The 20,197-nt window shown below is 32.0% G+C and overlaps 1 protein-coding gene across 1 annotated transcript; it reads right to left on the minus strand.

The window, feature by feature from the left end:
- Window positions 1–6,958: 6,958 nt before the first annotated feature.
- On the minus strand, window positions 6,959–16,439 carry LOC139481044 (tRNA (cytosine(38)-C(5))-methyltransferase-like). Its single transcript, XM_071264096.1, has 9 exons — window positions 16,286–16,439; window positions 14,986–15,095; window positions 13,353–13,501; window positions 12,621–12,732; window positions 11,274–11,387; window positions 10,383–10,987; window positions 8,426–8,483; window positions 7,806–7,962; window positions 6,959–7,294 (listed from the first exon to the last, which is right to left on the minus strand). The coding sequence occupies exons 1-9, from the start codon at window positions 16,350–16,352 to the stop codon at window positions 7,191–7,193; spliced, it is 1,476 nt and encodes a 491-aa protein (XP_071120197.1). The 5' UTR covers window positions 16,353–16,439; the 3' UTR covers window positions 6,959–7,190.
- Between the last annotated feature and the right edge of the window lie 3,758 nt (window positions 16,440–20,197).

Genomic DNA, 20,197 nt, shown 5'->3' on the forward strand with positions numbered 1-20,197 from the left:
CTTTTTCTTCGTAGGTTCGAGTTCTAGTATAATAACTTCCATCAGGATTTCGTCCTCTCTCTGTTGTGTGTCTTGTTTCCATATGATAACATGTGACTGTGATAACTATTGAAGGTCTTTCTTCACGTAATGAATTCAAGTAAGAAACGCATGTTTCTTCTTGGACCATATTCTCAATGTATTCAAGTTCCCATGAGTAGCATGACTCAAATAAAACCCATAACCCGCTGAATGCAAGTCCAAAGAACGAACTCATATACATACAAAGTACTCGTCCTTCTTTTCCTCTTTTTTGCTCGAAATTATAACATTTTTGAGTGATACAAAAATACGGAATCCAGATAAACATCCATACATAAGAATGAAGAGATATGAGTCTGAAGTATGAAACATGTCTACCACTATCAATAATACATCCATGGCAGCAAGATAGAAAAACCTGCAATGCTAGTGCGGCTAAAGTTAGCAACAGGAGTTGAGGATCAGCAACCGTCGCGAAAATGCTATGCTTAAACTTTATAACAGGAGAAAACTAGAGGCTCTAAAGAGCCTGTGTCGCTCACCTTGGTCTATGTGCATATTAAACAAAGGACACAAATGGATTCATGACAAAATTGTATTTTGGTGATGGTGATGTGTTTGAAGTTCTTTCTTTACTGAACGATTTTGCTTCTTACAATTATATCTATAATGAACTTTGCCCATTAGTAACAGAGAACTATATTTGGTAAAAATTTACATAAATTTACCAAATTAATGAAAATTGTTAAAAATTGACTATAAAGGGCAATAACTCCTTAAGGGGTCAACTGACCATTTTGGTCATGTTGACTTATTTGTAGATCTTACTTTGCTGAACATTATTGCTGTTTACAATTTATCTCTATCTATAATAATATTCAAGATAATAACCAAAAACAGCAAAATTTCCTCAAAATTACCAACTCAGGGGCAGCAACCCAACAACCGATTGACCGATTCATCTGAAAATTTCAGGGCAGATAGATCTTGACCTGATAAACATTTTTATCCCATGTCAGATTTCCTCAAAATGCTTTGGTTTTTGAGTTATAAGCCAAAAACTGCATTTTACCCCTTTGTTCTATTTTTAGCCGTGGCGGCCATCTTGGTTGGTTGACCAATTCATGCCACACATTTTTTAAACTAGATACCCCAAAGATGATTGTGGCCAAGTTTGGATTAATTTGGCCCAGTAGTTTCAGAGGAGAAGATTTTTGTAAAAGATTACTTTAATTAACGAAAAATGGTTAAAAATTGACTATAAAGGGCAATAACTCCTAAACGGGTCAACTGACCATTTTGGTCATGTTGACTTATTTGTAGATCTTACTTTGCTGAACATTATTGCTGTTTATAGTTTACCTCTATCTATAATAATATTCAAGATAATAACCAAAAACAGCAAAATTTCCTCAAAATTACCAATTCAGGGGCAGCAACCCAACAACCGATTGACCGATTCATCTGAAAATTTCAGGGCAGATAGATCATGACCTGATAAACATTTTTACCCCATGTCAGATTTGCTCTAAATGCTTTGGTTTTTGAGTTATAAGCCAAAAACTGCATTTTACCCCTATGTTCTATTTTTAGCTGTGGCGGCCATCTTGGTTGGTTGACCGGGTCACGCCACACATTTTTTAAACTAGATACCCCAATGATGATTGTGGCCAAGTTTGGTTTGATTTGGCCCAGTAGTTTCAGAGGAGAAGATTTTTATAAAAGTTAACGACGACGGACGACGGACGACGACGGACGACGGACGACGACGGACGACGACGACGGACGCCGGACGCAAAGTGATGGGAATAGCTCACTTGGCCCTTCGGGCCAGGTGAGCTAAAAATACACACGCATATATATATGCACATACAGGCACGCACAAGAAAAGATATATGGTGCCCATATTTGTGTTTGCTGGTTATATTTATAACCTCCAAAAACGATCAACTGGCGTACGTACCTGAGAATTATTTATCAAAAATGTTCTACCTGTACGTACACTAATTACTATAATAAAGTGCATTAATGGTATTTTAAAATACCTTTAAAATAATATTGACAAAGACACTTTAAATAAGTATTACACGGACACCTTTTTATGAATAGAATAACTCGTGCATGATCAATGAGTTCATAGGCACTTTACAGACAATTTCCTGCATTTTTTTATTGGTGTCAATGTCAAAGGGGCATAAGCTACGAGATATAAAAAAATATATGAATGTTTTTGAAAGTGAATCAAACGTGTACCATATTGTTGACTGATTTGATCATTATACAGGTAAACATCTTGATTAACTAATGTAGTATCCTATAACATGAAATGAAACAGACCTAGACAAATTCAATTATATGTAGTTGCAATCTATCGATATTAATTGTTTATATCAGGTAATGTAATCGTCTGCAGTTTTCGGAGGTCACCTGGATGGTGAATTAAATGGTGTCTAGACTAAACTACACACACAATGCTGATATAACTATCAACTTCTGGCATTGCTAATAGTTTATTGCAGACGTGTTGTGATTTGAATATATGTTTTAGTATTAAAATAACAAGAGGCTCTCCAGAGCCTGAATCACTCACCTGTTATTTTTTTGCTTAAATTATTTCATCACTGATTATTTTTGCTTTTCAATATAAATTAATGAGTGGCTTAATCAAAGAGCTGAATAGCTCTGAGGGGAAAGACGGCCCTTGTTTCTATTTCATTTTTTTGGGGGGGGAGGGGGTTATCTTTTGATAGCCTTCATATAAAGAATGAAAAAAAAGAACAGCTAGAACATGTGGAAGGTTGACACTATTGGAATCAATTGTTGTTTAATGTAATTTCGTTTCTTTAGTTTAGGATTCAATTTAGACCAATGGAAGAGATCTGCATCTACTAAATCTAAACATTCAATTAAAGTTGATAGTTAATTATCTAAAATTCAACTAGTTGAATTCTGTCATTTAACAACAACTACAACTATTTTTGAAATCTTAATAGTGTACGACTGAACTGCAGGCTAGGGCCATTTTCCATTTTTTGTGACAGTACTCTTAAGATTTTTAATTTTTTTCTTAAGAAAGTTAGGACTGAAAAATCTATTCAGTTTTGAATTTCCATTGATAAAGTTCCCAGTTACATTTCTCATCACAGGGATGCAGGTACTAATAAAAATAACAATATGATTGATGTTAACTGTGTGAAGCTTGTTTCCAAATCCTACATTTTGAAATATTTGTAAAATTTCATGAATAAATAGGTTTAAACTACAAAATGCAACATTTGTAATTTTTTTTGTAACTATTACAATGATTATGTTGGTACACAAAATTTAGTTTTAATGGAAGACTACTTATCATATACTAAATGTCACATTTTAAGTGTTTATTTTAGTGGATAATTAGCTGATAAATTGAGGTGCTCCTGAATTGGTGGAAGATTCTCAAAACAGAGTTTTACAGAAAACTAGAGGCTCTAAAGAGCCTGTGTCGCTCACCTTGGTCTATGTGCATATTAAACAAAGGACACAGATGGATTCATGACAAAATTGTGTTTTGCTGATAGTGATGTGTTTGTAGATCTTACTTTACTGAACATTCTTGGTACTTAGAATTTTCTCTATCTATAATAAACTTGGACCTTTAGATACAGTGAAAAATATTTTGTAAAAATTTACAAAAATTTACCAAATTAGTGAAAATTGTTAAAAATTGAAGAAAATGGGCAACAACTCCTTAAGGGGTCAACTGACGATTTTGGTCATGTTGACTTATTTCTAGATCTTATTTAGCTGAACATTATTGCTGTTTACAAGTTATCTCTATCTATAACAATATTCAAGATAATAACCAAAAACAGCAAAATTTCCTTAAAATTACTAATTCAGGGGCAGCAACCCAACAACAGGTTATCCGATTTATCTGAAAATTACAAGGCAGATAGATCTTGACCTATAACACCATTTTACCCCTGTCAGATTTGCTCTAAATGCTTTGGTTTTTGAGTTATAAGCCCAAAACTGCATTTTACCCCTATGTTCTATTTTTAGCCATGGCGGCCATCTTGGATGGTTGGCCGGGTCACTGGACACATTTTTTAAACTAAATACCCCAATGATGATTTTGGCCAAGTTTGGTGTAATTTGGCCAAGTAGTTTCAGAAGAGAAGATGTAAAAGATTACTAAGATTTACGAAAAATGGTTAAAAATTGACTATTAAGGGCAATAACTCCTAAAGGGGTCAACTGACCATTTCGGTCATGTTGACTTATTTGTAAATCTTTTTTTGCTGAACATTATTGCTGTTTACAGTTTATCTCTATCTATAATAATATTCAAGATAATAACCAAAAACAGCAAAATTTCATTAAAATTACTTATTCTGGGGCAGCAACCCAAAACTGGGTTGTCCAATTCATCTGAAAATTTCAGGGCAGGTAAATCTTGACCTGATAAACAAATTTACCTCATGTCAGATTTACTCTAAATGCTTTGGTTTTTGAGTTATAAGCCAAAAACTGCATTTTACCCAAGGTTCTATTTTTAGCCATGGCGGCCATCTTGGTTGGATGGCCGGGTCACATGACACATTTTTTAAACTAGATACCCCAATTATGGCTAAGTTTGGTTAAATTTGGCCCAGTAGTTTCAGAGGAGAAGATTTTTCTAAAAGATTACTAAGATTTACGAAAAATGGTTAAAAATTGATTATAAAGGGCAATAACTCCTAAAGTGGTCAACTGACCATTTCGGTCACGTTGACTTATTTGTAAATCTTACTTTGCTGAACATTATTGCTGTTTACAGTATATCTCTATCTATAATAATATTCAAGATAATAACCAAAAACAGCAAAATTTCCTTAAAATTGTCAATTCAGGGGCAGTAACCCAACAACGGGTTGTCCTATTCATCTGAAAATTTCAAGGCAGATAGATCTTGACCTGATAAACAATTTTACCCCATGTCAGATTTGCTCTAAATGCTTTGGTTTTTGAGTTATAAGCCAAAAACTGCATTTTACCCCTATGTTCTATTTTTAGCCATGGCGGCCATCTTGGTTGGTTGGCCGGGTCACGCCACACATTTTTTAAACTAGATACCCCAATGATGATTGTGGCCAAGTTTGGTTTAATTTGGCCCAGTAGTTTCAGAGGAGAAGATTTTTGTAAAAGTTAACGACGACGGACGACGACGACGCCGGACGCAAAGTGATGGGAAAAGCTCACTTGGCCCTTCGGGCCAGGTGAGCTAAAAAGAAAATAGGGGTAAAATACAGTTTTTGGCTTATAATTAAAAAACCAAAGCATTTAAAGCAAATCTGATGGGATGAAATTGTTTATCAGGTCAAGATCTATCTGCCCTGAAATTTTCAGATGAATCGGACAACCCGTTGCTGGGTTGCTGCCCCTAACCTGAATTGGTAATTTTAAGGAAATTTTGCTGTTTTTGGTTATTATCTTGAATATTATTATAGATAGAGATAAACTGTAAACAGCAATAATTTACAGCAAAGTAAGACCTTAAAAATATGTCAACATGACCCAAATGGTCAATTGACCCCCTAAGGAGTTATTGTCCTTTATAGTCAATTTTTAACAATTTTCATAATATTTGTAAATTTTTACTAACATTTTCCACTGAAACTACTGGGCCAAGTTTATTATAGATAGAGATAATTGTTAGCAGCAAGAATAATCAGTAAAGTAAGATGTACAAACACATCCCCATCACCAAAACACAATTTTGTCATGAATCCATCTGCTTCCTTTGTTTAATATTCACATAGACCAAGGTGAGCGACACAGGCTCTTTAGAGCCTCTAGTTAGCTATTGTGGCCATGTTTGTCCATGGATCAAAACTTCGGATACAATTTAGTTAAAGTTTGAAGGTATTTGGCCCAGTAGTTTAAGAGAAAAAGAGTTTTAGATAGTTTACAACGACAGACAACAGACGACAATGACAAGTGATGGCATAAGCTCACATGGGGTGCTTCCAGCCCCAGTGAGCTAAAATACAAGAATTTGAGTCAAAACGGTGAACATGAATTTGATAGTTAATGCCCCTTTAAATATTTGAAATTGGACATTAACCTTATATGGGACAATATCATAAATCTAAATTTATGGTTACAATCATCATATCAAAGAACCACAAGAATTTAATATTTGATGAAATCAAACCAATTTTAATTTTGGTCCCTTTGGACCTCATTATGGACCAATTTGATAAAAAGGCCCAAAATCTAAATACATAGTTAGATTCCAAATATCAGAGAACTCCAAATATTAAGTTTTGTTGAAATCAAACCAGTTTTATTTTAGATCCAATAAGGGCAAATTGAAAACTGCAAAAAAAGTTAAAACGGAGTAGGTTCAGTAAGACCACTTTTTGGCCCTCGCATCATTAAGTCATGCTAAATTATTGAAATCTTCACAATTTTAGCATTTGAATTAAATTTTAGACAGTTTCCGTCTTAAATGGAAGTTTTCTCATAAAATTGTTTAACATTTATCATTTCTCTGTCAGCTTTTTATGGCTTACTATGCTGTTTGGGTTTTGCTCATTGTTGAAGGTCGTACATTTACCCCAATGTCTGTTGGTCATTGGTGGAGAATTCTCTCATTGGCAATCATATCACATCTTCATATTTTTAAAAGACTTTTTTAGAAGACCATACATGTATGTATCCTGTAAGTATATGGCAAATATCAACAACTGGTAATATGAAAAGTCGACCTAAAACCCCAAAACCTGTTCAAATGTACATCTTTGGGTAATTTTAAATAGGTCTATAAAATTATAATGTTCTACCTGTCAGAAAATGTTCAAAAGTCGATGAATAAATGAATCCAAAGTAATATATGAAATGAATATTAAGACTGACAGCTTCATTAAATATGCAAAACTTTTTTGCATGCACAAACAAAAAACAAAAACACTAGTAAGGTTAATAATAACAATTTTATTAATTTTATCACAGCTGGATTCAAAGGAAGACACAATCAATTCAAACACCATGGCAAATAATAAACAAATGTTTGGCTGAGTACCAAGTCTGATGTATTATAGACCCTACTTATATGAGGACTACTTTTAAATCACTTCAGCAGTCAAATGAAAAGAGATTCATAAGTATGTCACATGACACGAATATCACATGTACTTTGGTGCGGATCATTTCATTGTGAGAAGTCTAATCAGGACAGATACTACATGTACGTTTAGACTGTTCCCGAGTACTCTGTTTTTCTGTATTGTAGAAACATTGTCAGGGAAATCTAAAATCATAGAAATTACAAAAAATAAGTACAATACAAAATAACAAAATATTTTATGATGCTGTTTTTTAAGTCTGATACCATCTTATATAAAATATATCTGTATTAATCATTTCCTTATATTCCTAAAGAGAATCTGAGAAATCACACAATTTTTGTTGAGTTTATCTAAATCTTGGATGATAATTATTGTTCGTCTTTCCCATTTTGTTTATTTACTAGTTATTGATAAAAGTAAAATCCATGGCAATACTTTTGCAAAACCACAAAATGAATATGAAAGATCCTCCAGAATACCATCTTTCCTCAATTCACTAAAGTTATTACCCATGAAAACAAAGAAAAGAATCCACTGTATGCCCATTAAACCTGCTATATTAATGTCAATATATTTTTAACTTGTAAAAATAGAAAATGTTTCTTAATAACCAATTTTTCAATACAAAAGTGGCTTCCATTAAAACACTGTACAACCTTATTTGTTCATTCAATTATGTACAACTAAACTTACCAAATGTTTCTGGAAAACAAAGAAGGTTTGCAATCTCCCTTGGAGTGAAGTATCTCAGTTGTAATTTTCTAATTATGGCGATCTCTTTTTCTCCCCAATTCTTGTTATTTTTCTTTTCCACTGCCTCCTTTTTCAACTGACATGCTCCAGTTACATCCTACAAACATCCATTCAGGTATAATATACTGTGGATTCATTGTTATTCTTGGGATATCAATTTTCATTAATTTCAATTCTGAACCACTCAGTGACAGTTTTCACGGATGGATTCCTGGGGTTGGAACCCTCTTTTTTATTTTGACAATCAACACTTTTGAATTGGAACATATGGTTGGAACTCCTTTTAAAAAATGGCTGGATCAGCTCCTGCCACTAATTTAAATGTTTATCAAGTGCAATGTCTTATAGGTTTGTATGCAGACTTGTATAAAGCTATGAAATTATAAAAAAAATAGTTATACATTGTAATTGTTTTGTTACCTAAAAACAACATAGCAACCAACTTTATGTGCTTGACTCAAATTGCTATCTGTGACATGTTGAAGTTGCCTAAATTATTAATTAATTATATGCTTATAATTATTTAAATTAAAAGGGTTAAACAGGCAATCTTAAACTACCTCAGCCTCTGTTGACATCTGGATAATTGATCCTGCTCCCTCCATGTAGTGACCATACCTGAAATCAGAAATAATTATTGGATTGACTTCAGTTTCCCCCATAAAAATTCCAGTGGGTCAAAAGAAAAAATATGTACTAACAAGATCTCTATCCTATAAAGTGATTGGACTTGCTTATCTTTGCGGAAAAAGATTACACAACAGAAACAGTCTAGCACATACTTTTCATCAAACACATATATATGAACATGCACTACAATGTTTGAACAATTTCCGGGTCAGTAAAGCCTGACATTCTCCTTGAAACTGTAGACCGCAAATACTTTAATATTACCATACCATGTAAAAATGTTACATCATAAGTACTTCTTCATAAACACAACTAATTTTCAGAACCAAGACTTAAAATTTGAAGTCTCTGAGAAACAAGATAATTGTTTGTGACTGCCACTGTGTATAATGATCTGCCATACAATAACTTTTGAATACAACTCCAATCAGCATCACCAGTGTTTACTGTGAAAAATCACCAATTATGTACATTACAAGATGTATATATGATAAGAATGTCTACCTGCCTACCATGTATAATATATCCTCATGTATTGTATTTTCAACCTACTAACATATTTTTTCGAATTTCCCTTTTATATGTTTGAACATAGACATGCCTAATATTTTGAGAGTCACTAGTATACTTGTGCATAAAATATTTGTATCTGAAATATATTTAGATTTTTAATTTTTTTTTTATTTGAGTTCATTAAATTGATGGCACCTTTGTTGACAAAAACAAGCATCTTGTGTTTTCGACCTATCTAAGAAACGGGTCTAAAGTTGGAAATGACATGTCGTACAAATCCGGAATTGGTTACGAATTTGATACCAAAATTTATATCAAAGTGTTAGAGGCGATCAAACTTATTACTTAATGAATTAAATGGTTACATATACAACTAAAAGATATAAAATATTATTTTGATATCTTTTTTGGACAAGTTGTACACATTTCACAATGAGGCACTTTCGAAGCCTTGTACATGTATGATCTTGTATACATTCATGTTTTTGTTAAATACTTTAGTTAATGCATTTTGAAGTGAGGTTGGTGATTATTGTCTGTAATTTCCACTGACAGACTGTTTTTTCTGTAAATAAAAATTAACTGATATTTAATTTTTTCTGTAAAAAGCTGTAAGGAGCATGCATATTTCAGTATTTAAATGGTGTAACACCACTAATTTTGGGCCCGGCCAGAAAGCACATACCAGAAAATTGTACATATTTAACACAAAATAGTTCCTACGCATGAGTGTAACTTTCAAAATATGAAGGATATTTACGTAACATATTTTTGGCATCAAATGAAAGCTGAAGGACTGGTGATCATTGTAGAACACTTTTAGACTTTTAATTTTAAATATCAAAAAAACTGCACCAAATTTAAAAAAAAGGGTCCATTTTGTATGTTTGTCAGATCTGAAGTACCTGTTTTGGTACATCCGAAGTTCATGAAGTTCCGGGAACCAGGTATTTCTTATATGCCATTAAAGGTATGTTGATTTTTTCAGTACAAGTATAAATACTTAATTATAATACCTTTATTTGGAAAATCTTCACCACACGTGGTATCATTTGCTATTGTTACTAAGTATAGCAGCCGAATATGACGTCACACGGGCATGCACAGCATACGGGAAGTGAAAGTAGAATTAGGTCGAAAACGTAAGACGGTTGAAAACACAATACGAGACAATACTTTTGGGAACTGACTACTGGTATATGCTCAAGTTTATTGTTTGAGTTTGATTAAAAGAAATAATCCCTTGCAAAGAGAGTGGTGGCTTGAATAAATATTTGGTACTATGACCTAGATTTTGGATGTGTCGTGTTGTTGTGTTGCTAACCCATTGAGGTATGCTCAACATATTTTTTTCATAAATTTAAGCATACCAACCTTTTGGTAAAGCAGATAGTTTTCCTAATACATGGAAACACCACATCCATTACAATAAATCTCTTTAGATCTTTGTCAGGTAATTTGTATTTGTTAAAGTATTCTGCTGACTGTTTCTCCAGGAAATGTTGTAGTTGTAAACATTTACCATGGTATGTCTCTGTATCCTCATCCTGTCTCAATAGCTGACTCTCTTCCATTAATCTGCTCTCATTGTCACACATGCAACACAATGGTTTCAAATCATCTTCATTTGAATGTTTTTCTTTATCACATGAATGTTTGGTTTTTAATCTTTTAGCCAAGACTGGTCCCTGGTTTGTTTTTGAACTATCACCTTCTCCATCATTATGATTGACAAACATCCAGTCTTCCTCTTCACATTTATTTTTAGTACACCCAGTACACTCATCTAATTTTGATTCGCTCACAGTTTCACAGTCTGAGCTCTGTGAAAGACTTTTTGTTTCTTCTTTTTTGCTGGTAAGCATTAAGATCATGTCAGGATTAGCTCCCTTGTCAGTATGGTAACATCTCTTCTCTGTGTCACATAGTATTTTGTACCTTAAGTAAGGTTGCACAACACTAGGTACAGAGTAACAAAGCTAAAATAAAATGTTTGAATATAAATGAAAATTATACAATGCAATTTGTCTCCATTGAAAGCTTTGTCAGTGTTATTTTCACTTGTTTCTAAAGAACAAAAATACCCTGTAATATTTCTTGTGTGATAAGCATGTAAAAATCAACAATATTAAACAAGGAATTATTCTAATCTGGAATGATTCTGAATTCTGGAAAATTGACATGAAATATATGATGAAAACTTATCTAATTAAGGTGGGTTAGCCATAAAAATGCAGAGGTTGAAAGAAAAATAAAAGTACAAACTTGTTCAGTATTTGACCACGAATAATTTGGATTGACTGGAAGTCTTTTGGCAATCATGTAGTACCGCAGTCTTGAGTTGGGTATCCCAAATTGTAATGGTGTCAACATGAACTCCTGTTATAATATAAAATCATATGCATTATAAAATATGAAATTTTCATTATAGATGACAGTGAATCATAAATTATATATATCGTTTTAATCAGCTAAAGACCATGAACATTGCTAGTAATATAAAGCTTCATAGCTTTTATAATATACGGTATAGGGTATTATTTTCACAGGGTGTAAATTTTCCCTATTTTTCGCGGATAGAACAAAATTGCCAAAATGAATCCCACCAAAATTAAAAGTGAACATTCAAAGGTATTGATAAAAGTTATGAATCCCCGCAAAAATAACCTGCTATACAGTACCTTGCTGTTCTCTGTGAGCCAAGGCTGCATGTTGAAGGCTATACTTTGACCTATACTTGTTCGACTTTTTTTACATTGCAACTTGGGTAGGGAGTTTTCACATGGCACTGATACCATATTTTCTTATTCATATTGCTAGTAAAAATCTTCAATTTTATGAAACGATGCATATGGGTTAAATGGAAAACAATTGTCATTTTCCCGACCTGGTACTTTCTGAAGAATTTCATTGAAACATCAAGTAAAGAAACATGCTAAAGGCTACCATACAATTTATAGGTTTGTTCTGTGGTTTTCCATTTAAGCCCTGATGTAATAAACCTAATAAAAATAAATACGTTTGCATTGTATACTAATGGAAATTACTGTTTTCCAGATATGATGCTGCAAAACCATATGCATGGTGCCTTTAGACGAATTTTGTTTGAACTGTAATGCTTAAATTGGCTGCATTATGTTAATCTTCATGTCCACAATTATGAATGTTGAAATTTTGCATGAAAAGGAGAAAATACACTTTTTTTCAATAGTTGAGGGAGATACGTATACACACAAGGAAAGATATACTACAAAGGAAGAGACCAATTTCATTGAGCTACAACTCCTCTGAAACTATACAAAGTCGGAAATATTTGTGATATGACGTATAAATGTAGTGTTTTGTACTTCTGAAATTAATCTTTGAAACAATTTTATTCCACAGAAAACATCAATTTTTGAGAAAATATCAAAAGTCAAAGAACGTTATCAATCTGTGTCTTATAAGCTATGACGCCCACGAAATTTAAAAAACTCTTTGTTTAAACACTTTCCCAATTGTACCGTGATTTCGCTGGCATCTTCTAGTATGGTTAATTTTAACAGGAGTCATCAGAACACGGACATTTTTGTCATTAGTACGGTAATTGACTTACACAAAAAAGATTATTACCTGTAAATGAAATTGACATTTCTGTAAAGCTTTGATAAGCAAGTCTCGAGTTTGTGACTCTTCAAATCCTTTCACATTTTCTACAAGAATGTAAGATGGACAATGTGTCAGTCTGAAACAAATAAATTAAAATTCTCCTCAGCTTTATATAATTCAAGTCTAAAATCTCTCCTGATCAACATGATTGCAATATTTATGTATTTGTATAAATTCTGAGCGTGGAACCATTACATGTATATGCATTTATTTAGATACACGTTTTTGCTGCAAAATTCTGTGTACAATTTATATTTTCTTAAATGAAATATTCTTGAATAAAGTATTAACACATAAAGACTTTTAAGTTCAAATTTTACTGCACCATATGTGAGTTACAATAAATAAATTATATCTTTTCATGATTATATCACAACTAATTTTATTTGGTATAATAGCAAAATCACATAATGGAACAATGTTAAGTTTAAAAAAAAAATACATTCAAATCAGTGCAAAACGGCTTTATATATTGTTGGGTTGCCCTCTCACTGACATATTTACATACTTACACTCCCTTTCATATATATTTATTTACTAGTGCAATTGTAATGTACAAACAGGCTAAACTCACTCAGTAACAGATCTTATATAAGACACTAGATTAAAATTGGTAAAAAAAACAACAACATTGACATCACTCTGGTAATACATGTAGATGTAATTCACAGCAGATAAAGATAAGATTGAACTCACTGAGGTAACAGATCTAATAGATGAAGAAATGATTTTGTCCTGAGATCATCAATATCTAGTTTTTTCCCGACTCTAGTGAACGGTTGACAAGGAGGACTCATCAGTATCATATCTATTTTCATTCGATCTATTTGTGTAACTGTCAGTTTCTACAAAGATATGAAGGTCATAATATAAGTACAGTTCTCTCATATCATGCATATTGACGAATTATTTCAAGTTAATTTGAATGAATTTATATCGAAATTTTTCTTCTTAACTTAACTCTCAATTGTAGTGTAGTAAGTGTACCACTTTTACTCCATTACAAGGACAGGAACTCATCAAATCTATAAATTTTAATTACAAAATGTCAGAAAGATTATAATCGTTATAGTATTTTATTATGAACTAAATGCTACAGTATTCTATTCTATTTTATTTCTATATGCTACAGTTTTGTATATTTTATGAAAAGCTGAATGGGTGATAGATAGAGTAGATTTTTACTCAGAGAAAACTTTGTCAACCTCAGTGAAGCCAAGGTTGACCATGTCTTTTCAAGGGGTAACAATTTGCTCTTTCATCCTCTCAGCTATCATGGCTATGTATTAATGACTTCATCATAGTTAATACTATCTGTTAAATTTCCAATTCAAAGAAGTAAACTATGACCTCGTGTAAATAAAATGTAACAACAATCCCTCTTACTAGTATATGTACAGCACACAAATAATCAAGAGTCTCAGACTCTCAGTGAAGGATAATAGATTTTTTGCCATGGGTTAGAGTAAATTATCTCCCTCATCTTAACCAATAAAAAAAACATTTTGACATGAGCATGATGAGGTATAATAAGTATAGATTATTACATGGCATTTTTCATATCAGACCCTTTATCGGCCCAAGGTTATGATATTAGCCCAAGAGCCGCAGGCTCGAGGGCTAATATCATGAACGAGGGCCGATAAAGGGTCTGATATGAAAAATGACATGTAATTATCTTTTTATCATATACTTCAGCAGAAGAAATATACAGACAAGAACTCTTAAAATTTAATTTTGTTTATCTTTGCATTTTCAGATTATATTTACAGACAACCAAAAAAAAATCTTATTAATAACTTTAATTGTTTTTATTGCATACTATTACAAGCATTCATTGATCTTTTCGCAATAATTATCGTGTTCTTCAATAATATTGTCAACTCATTTATGTCTTTCAAAACAAGTTTAACTTAATTCATTTTTGCTCCTCAACCATTTTTTGAAAAGTCTTATCGCGTTCTTGCCGTTTTCCGCGTTCTGTTGTGGTTTCATACAAATTTCCGGAAATGCATGAAGTTGCATGTGATAAACGTCACGGAAATTAACGGAAAGGCATGTGATAACGTACCGGAAGCAGTCAATAAAGGCACCTTTATCAGCCCGCTATTGAAATTCCAATAAACCTAGTAAACCTTTCATAGCCTTATGATATTTTTAAATGTTATTGAACTGTAAAATTTAAGTAATATTTTATACAAGTATATGATAATATGTATTATCTTTAATTGCTACAGTAGTGTTGCATTTCATATATTATCTCTAAGTGTTAGCTAGGGTATTGTATCATCAAGTACATTTATGTGTTTCAGCATTGTATTACATGTACCTCTATGCCATTTTCTATAAGGTATGTTCCCTTGAAATTATGTCTGTAAATCTTGTTTGCTGTTGTATTTACATCTATTGCTGCTACAACTTCATATTTGATGCCACTGTCTGTAAAAATATACATGTATTTATAGTTTGTATAAAATGTAGCTCTCTGATATGAAAATATTACTATCACAAGTGCATGTATATTGCAGTTACATTTGTAGAACTATCACACTTAAAACTTAACAATTGTTGACCATTGTTGATCATGACTGCTTTGCTGGAAAAGCAATTACATGTCTCACTTTCTGTGACTTTTAATAATTTTATTTAAATTAATAACAATAAAACTTCACAGGAAATTAAAACCAGATGAATTACGTAAGCAACACAGATTGTAATAAGAAGGTATTAGAGTAGGGTTTGTGTTGATAGTAATTATTGAATAAATTAAGGCAAGGTCAAAAAGTATTGGAAGCCATGTTCCATGGACACATACAAATGGTTGCACTTCCCTTTATCATTGAAACCACATTTGTTGACAACTTCAGAGATCAGCTACATGTAACTAAATTATGTACATCTGTATTCTCCAGCTTCCAATAATTAACATGATTAAAAACACTCAAACAAAACATGTACATTATTAGTGACTATGTGAAAACTGTTAAAATATGGAAAAAAGAAAGGTTGGCAGGTAGGTGAAACTTACATAAATGAAAAGATAAATGAAAAATGAACAGATTGATGCCCGATTTATATAATTCCAAGGCCGTCAGTCGGCACCAGAAAGCGACGAAGCAGCGCATCTATTTTGAGTGGGCAAATATCCACTTTTTGATATGGGACGAGCTCTGACGTCCCACGGCCCCAGCTTGTCTGGAAAAACAGCCGTTGGACGTCAGAGTAATCTCGGACTAGTACATTATGTACATTAAAGTTATCATTTTTAACCATAATTTGAATATACAAACACTTAGTCATTGTTAGTCCAAGATTACTCTGACCTCCAACAGCTGTTTTAGCTTGTCTGGCAAAACAGCTGTTTGACATCAGAGTAATTTCTAACTAACAAACATCATTAGCATGAATGACTGATTAGTATGGTATATTATAAATAATGTGTATACATTTTCTTTAATTACACATGTGCAACACCATGTATTCTTCAGTATTGAAGTCTTGATGACAACCTTATGTTTCGACAAGACACAACTTAGTCACAAGTGTAGGTAAAGTAAATTTGTGTCCAAATATTGTGGCCATAAACCTATACATGATCACTTTTAAGCTAACATTTAAGCTAACCGAACCTTGAAGTGCACAATGCATTCCTCCTATACCACTGTAAAGTTCTAATACTCTTATTATTTCTGTCATTTTCAATTATCTTAATAAAATGTGATTATTTTGTAGATTTTTTAAAATCCGGAAATGCTTGTTTCATTCTAAATTTCAGTACAAACTGGACGGGAACTGGTGAAACGGATTTTCATTTTCAGGGATTTTACATGTATTCTTTATTAAGTCGGAAAGCATCACTGCAATAAATAAAAATAGCCAAATGTTTCTGTAATTTATTTGAAAAAAAGTCTAATAATTATAAGAGATGGCTGTCATGAACATTAAAAAAAACCCAACAAACAAAAGAGACAACAAACAAAAATTTCTATTATTTACTTTGTCTGTGTTTATCTAGTATTTGATATTTCATTGATAACAATAAAGTTGTTGTGTTTTAAAAATGACATTTTATTTGCTAACTGGAGACAGACAAATGTACAAAAAATGTAATTCCTATTTTAAAAAAGATGAAAAATACCTAACGTAACGGTACCCAACTTGCACCTATTTAGCAAAAATAGCAGTGGAAGTCTTACAAGATTTCCTAGAGACTAAACAAGCTGTATTTTTATGATCCGATAGTATGCACGTCTTTCAACATAGGTAAATATATTTAGATATACACAAAACGTTTACAGTATTTATCAACAAATGAAGTAGCTGAAAAACTTATTGGAAATAATACTTCAGATATGGATTTTTCTATGCTACAAAATTTTACTAGTGAAAAATTAAAGAAAACTGAAAATTTTCATTTAAAACTCATTTCCATTGGAGAGGTGTGTTCTCAACTAAAACATCTTAATATTAATAAATCCGCAGGTTTAGATGGAATAGGTCCCAAATTTTTAAAGCTAAGTGCAGAAATAATATCCCCATCATTAACTTTTTTAATAAACAAAAGTATAACTTCAAATCGTTTTCTGCAAAAATTAAAACTTGCAAGAGTAACTGCTATACATAAAGGAGGACCAAGAGATATTCCCTCAAATTATCGTCCAATTTCTATTTTGAATACCATATCTAAAATTTTCGAAAGACATGTATGTACCCAGTTATATGAATTCCTTAACAATAAAAAATTGTTACATATCGCCCAGTCAGGTTTCAGACAAGGTCATTCCTGCCAAACAGCGCTAACTAAACTAATTGACGAATGGTTAAAATATTTAGATAATGGAGAAATAGTTGGTACAGTGTTTTTAGATTTCAGTGAGGCTTTTGACCTTATTAACCATGCCATACTTTTAGAAAAGTTAAAATTTTATCATATCGGAAAACATATAATAGATTGGATAAAATCATATTTGTCTGACAGACAACAAGAAGTCCAATACGCTAACATTAAATCTGATAAATCGTTTATAAAGTATGGAGTGCCTCAAGGTTCTATTTTAGGTCCTCTGTTATTTTTAATATATATAAATGATTTACCACTTCATGTTAAACAATCCAATATGGATTTATATGCTGATGAATCAACATTGCATTTTCATGATAAAAACATTGAAAAAATAAACACCATATTGCAAAATGATTTAAATGCTATATAATCTTGGTGTAACAATAACAGTATGAAAATCAATGCACAAAAAACTAATTGTATGAAATTTGGTTAAAAACAAAAACTTAAACAACTATCAGAATTATGTATTACCGTCAACGAAACATGTATTGAGAATGTCAATTCTTTCAAATTACTTGGAATAGACATTGATGAAAATTTAAGCTGGGAAGATCATGTTGATCGTATATGTAAAATTATCTCATCTAAAGTATCACTTTTATATAAAATTAAAGTATATTTGCCAATACACACAAGGCAACTATTTTATAATGCATATATTCTACCATATATAGACTATTGTAGTTCAGTTTGGGGAAATTTATTACAAAAAGATTCAGATAGAATCATAAAACTTCAAAAAAGAGTAGCAAGAATTATACTGGAATGCGATATTTCTATTCCATCTAATTTCATGTTTTCTTCTTTAAAATGGCTTTCTTTTACCAAAAGAATAAAATACCAACAATCAATTCTAATGTATAAAATTGTATATGGGCTAACACCTGATTAATTAGCAATACTAAATATTGATGATGTGCAACGCCACAACTTACGATCTGTCTCTAATAATGATCTTTTTGTTCCAAGACCAAAAACAAATTTTTATAAAAAATCTTTTCATTATTCTGCAACCAAAGTATGGAATAATTTACCACTCGAAATAAAAAAAAAATGTCCTAATGTGGAATTATTCAAGAAACATAGTTATAATCATTTTCTTGAAAATTATATGCAAGTCAAATAATTTGTTTTCCTCTAACAAAACTATATCAAATATTGTCATTTATTACCCTTTGTATATTTCAATGATTGAATTGTGTATTTACTAGTAATATATATTGTAATTTAATGTATGAATGTTAACTGTATGCATGTATTTTGTATGAGGGCCTCAATGAAAATTAGACTATTTCTAATTGAGTTACCCTCTTTAAATAAAGAATTTATTATTATTATTATTATTATAAGTGTTTACTGAAAAAGCAAAATGTACTGAAACGTCGCCATGCGACGTCATCAAAACGTCATTTTTTTTAAAATGAGCAAATACAATATGTTTCAAGTATCCACTTCTTAAAAAAAAGAAGAGTAAGCATGGACAAATATCCAATTGTTCAAAATATTTGAAAAAAATAAACAAAAGCTCAGTTATTCGACTTTTGACGATGCAAATTTAAGCATGGATGCAATTTGGGTACTCCTCATTACAGAATCATTGATGGTTTGGAGGTTAGTTCAGACTAATTTTTCTATGAGTCCATATGAATTGAAAATCAAATTGGTGTACCTATATAATAAAGAAGGATACGGCTACAAAATAATCACAAAATGGAAATGTTTGTCTTGATCATAAAAACACGTAGTTGAAAAAACTGTCAAAATAGGTGCAATTTGGGTACCGTCACGTTAGCCAGTATAACATGTATAAGTTAGTATAGATATAAGTCAGTACCTTGAGAGATGTATATAAAGGTGTGCTTGTCATATATGTATGTCGGATAAAAGCTCTACAGAGCTTATGTTGTATTGTTATATGTATAACCGACTTTAAATAAATCTTTTATGATTTTATGTTTTATTATCCTACATGCCTGTATGTCTGTATGACTAACGTGTCAACGGCTGCTAGAACACATTGTACATAGTAAGTAACATAGAAAAAGCCCATCTGGACACACATAACATACTATAATCAACATGATTTCAGAGCAAAATGCAGCTGTGAAACACAACTTCTTACAGTAAGTCACGAACTTCTCAGTATTTAACCTTGGTCGTGATAACGGCATACAAACAGATCTTATAAATTTATACTTCTACAAGGCATTTGACAAGGTGCCTCACAAAAATTATTATGGAAGATGGATAATAATGACATAAGAGGAAATACCTGTAATTGGGTATCAGTCTTCCTTAATAATAGAATGCAACCGGTTGTACTAGATGAGGAGGTATCTATGCAAATGCATGTGGTCATTGGGGTGCCTCAACATGCTCAAGGCTCGGTCTTGGGTCCTCTTCTTTTCCTGATTTTTATAAATGACCTTCCTGCAACAGTTACATCCAAAACACGCTTGTTTGCAGATGATTGATTTTTATACAGAACAAATAAAGATCAGCAAGATTGTAACATCCTACAAAATGACCAAGACTGTCTAGCCAAATGAGAACAGACTTGGGGTATGCAATTTCACCCAGAAAAATGCAATTCACGTACTGTAACAACATCACAGTCACCATACAAACACAACTATATATATGTACTTAAAGGCCATATTTTAATGTCCGTTAAGAAACAAGGAAGAAAAAATAA

This window comes from Mytilus edulis, chromosome 7 (assembly GCF_963676685.1).
Source record: "Mytilus edulis chromosome 7, xbMytEdul2.2, whole genome shotgun sequence".
NCBI lineage: Eukaryota > Metazoa > Mollusca > Bivalvia > Mytilida > Mytilidae > Mytilus > Mytilus edulis.

Excerpts from the sequence above, each read along its gene's own strand:
- LOC139481044 (XM_071264096.1), bottom strand. The coding sequence starts at position 16,352 with ATGACAGAAATAATAAGAGTATTAGAACTTTACAGTGGTATAGGAGGA. Across the intron at positions 10,988-11,273 it reads CGTGGTCAAATACTGAACAA|CTTTGTTACTCTGTACCTAG; the intron begins GTTTGTACTTTT and ends ATTTTATTTTAG. Across the intron at positions 7,295-7,805 it reads TTGTTTTCCAGAAACATTTG|ATTTCCCTGACAATGTTTCT; the intron begins GTAAGTTTAGTT and ends CTATGATTTTAG.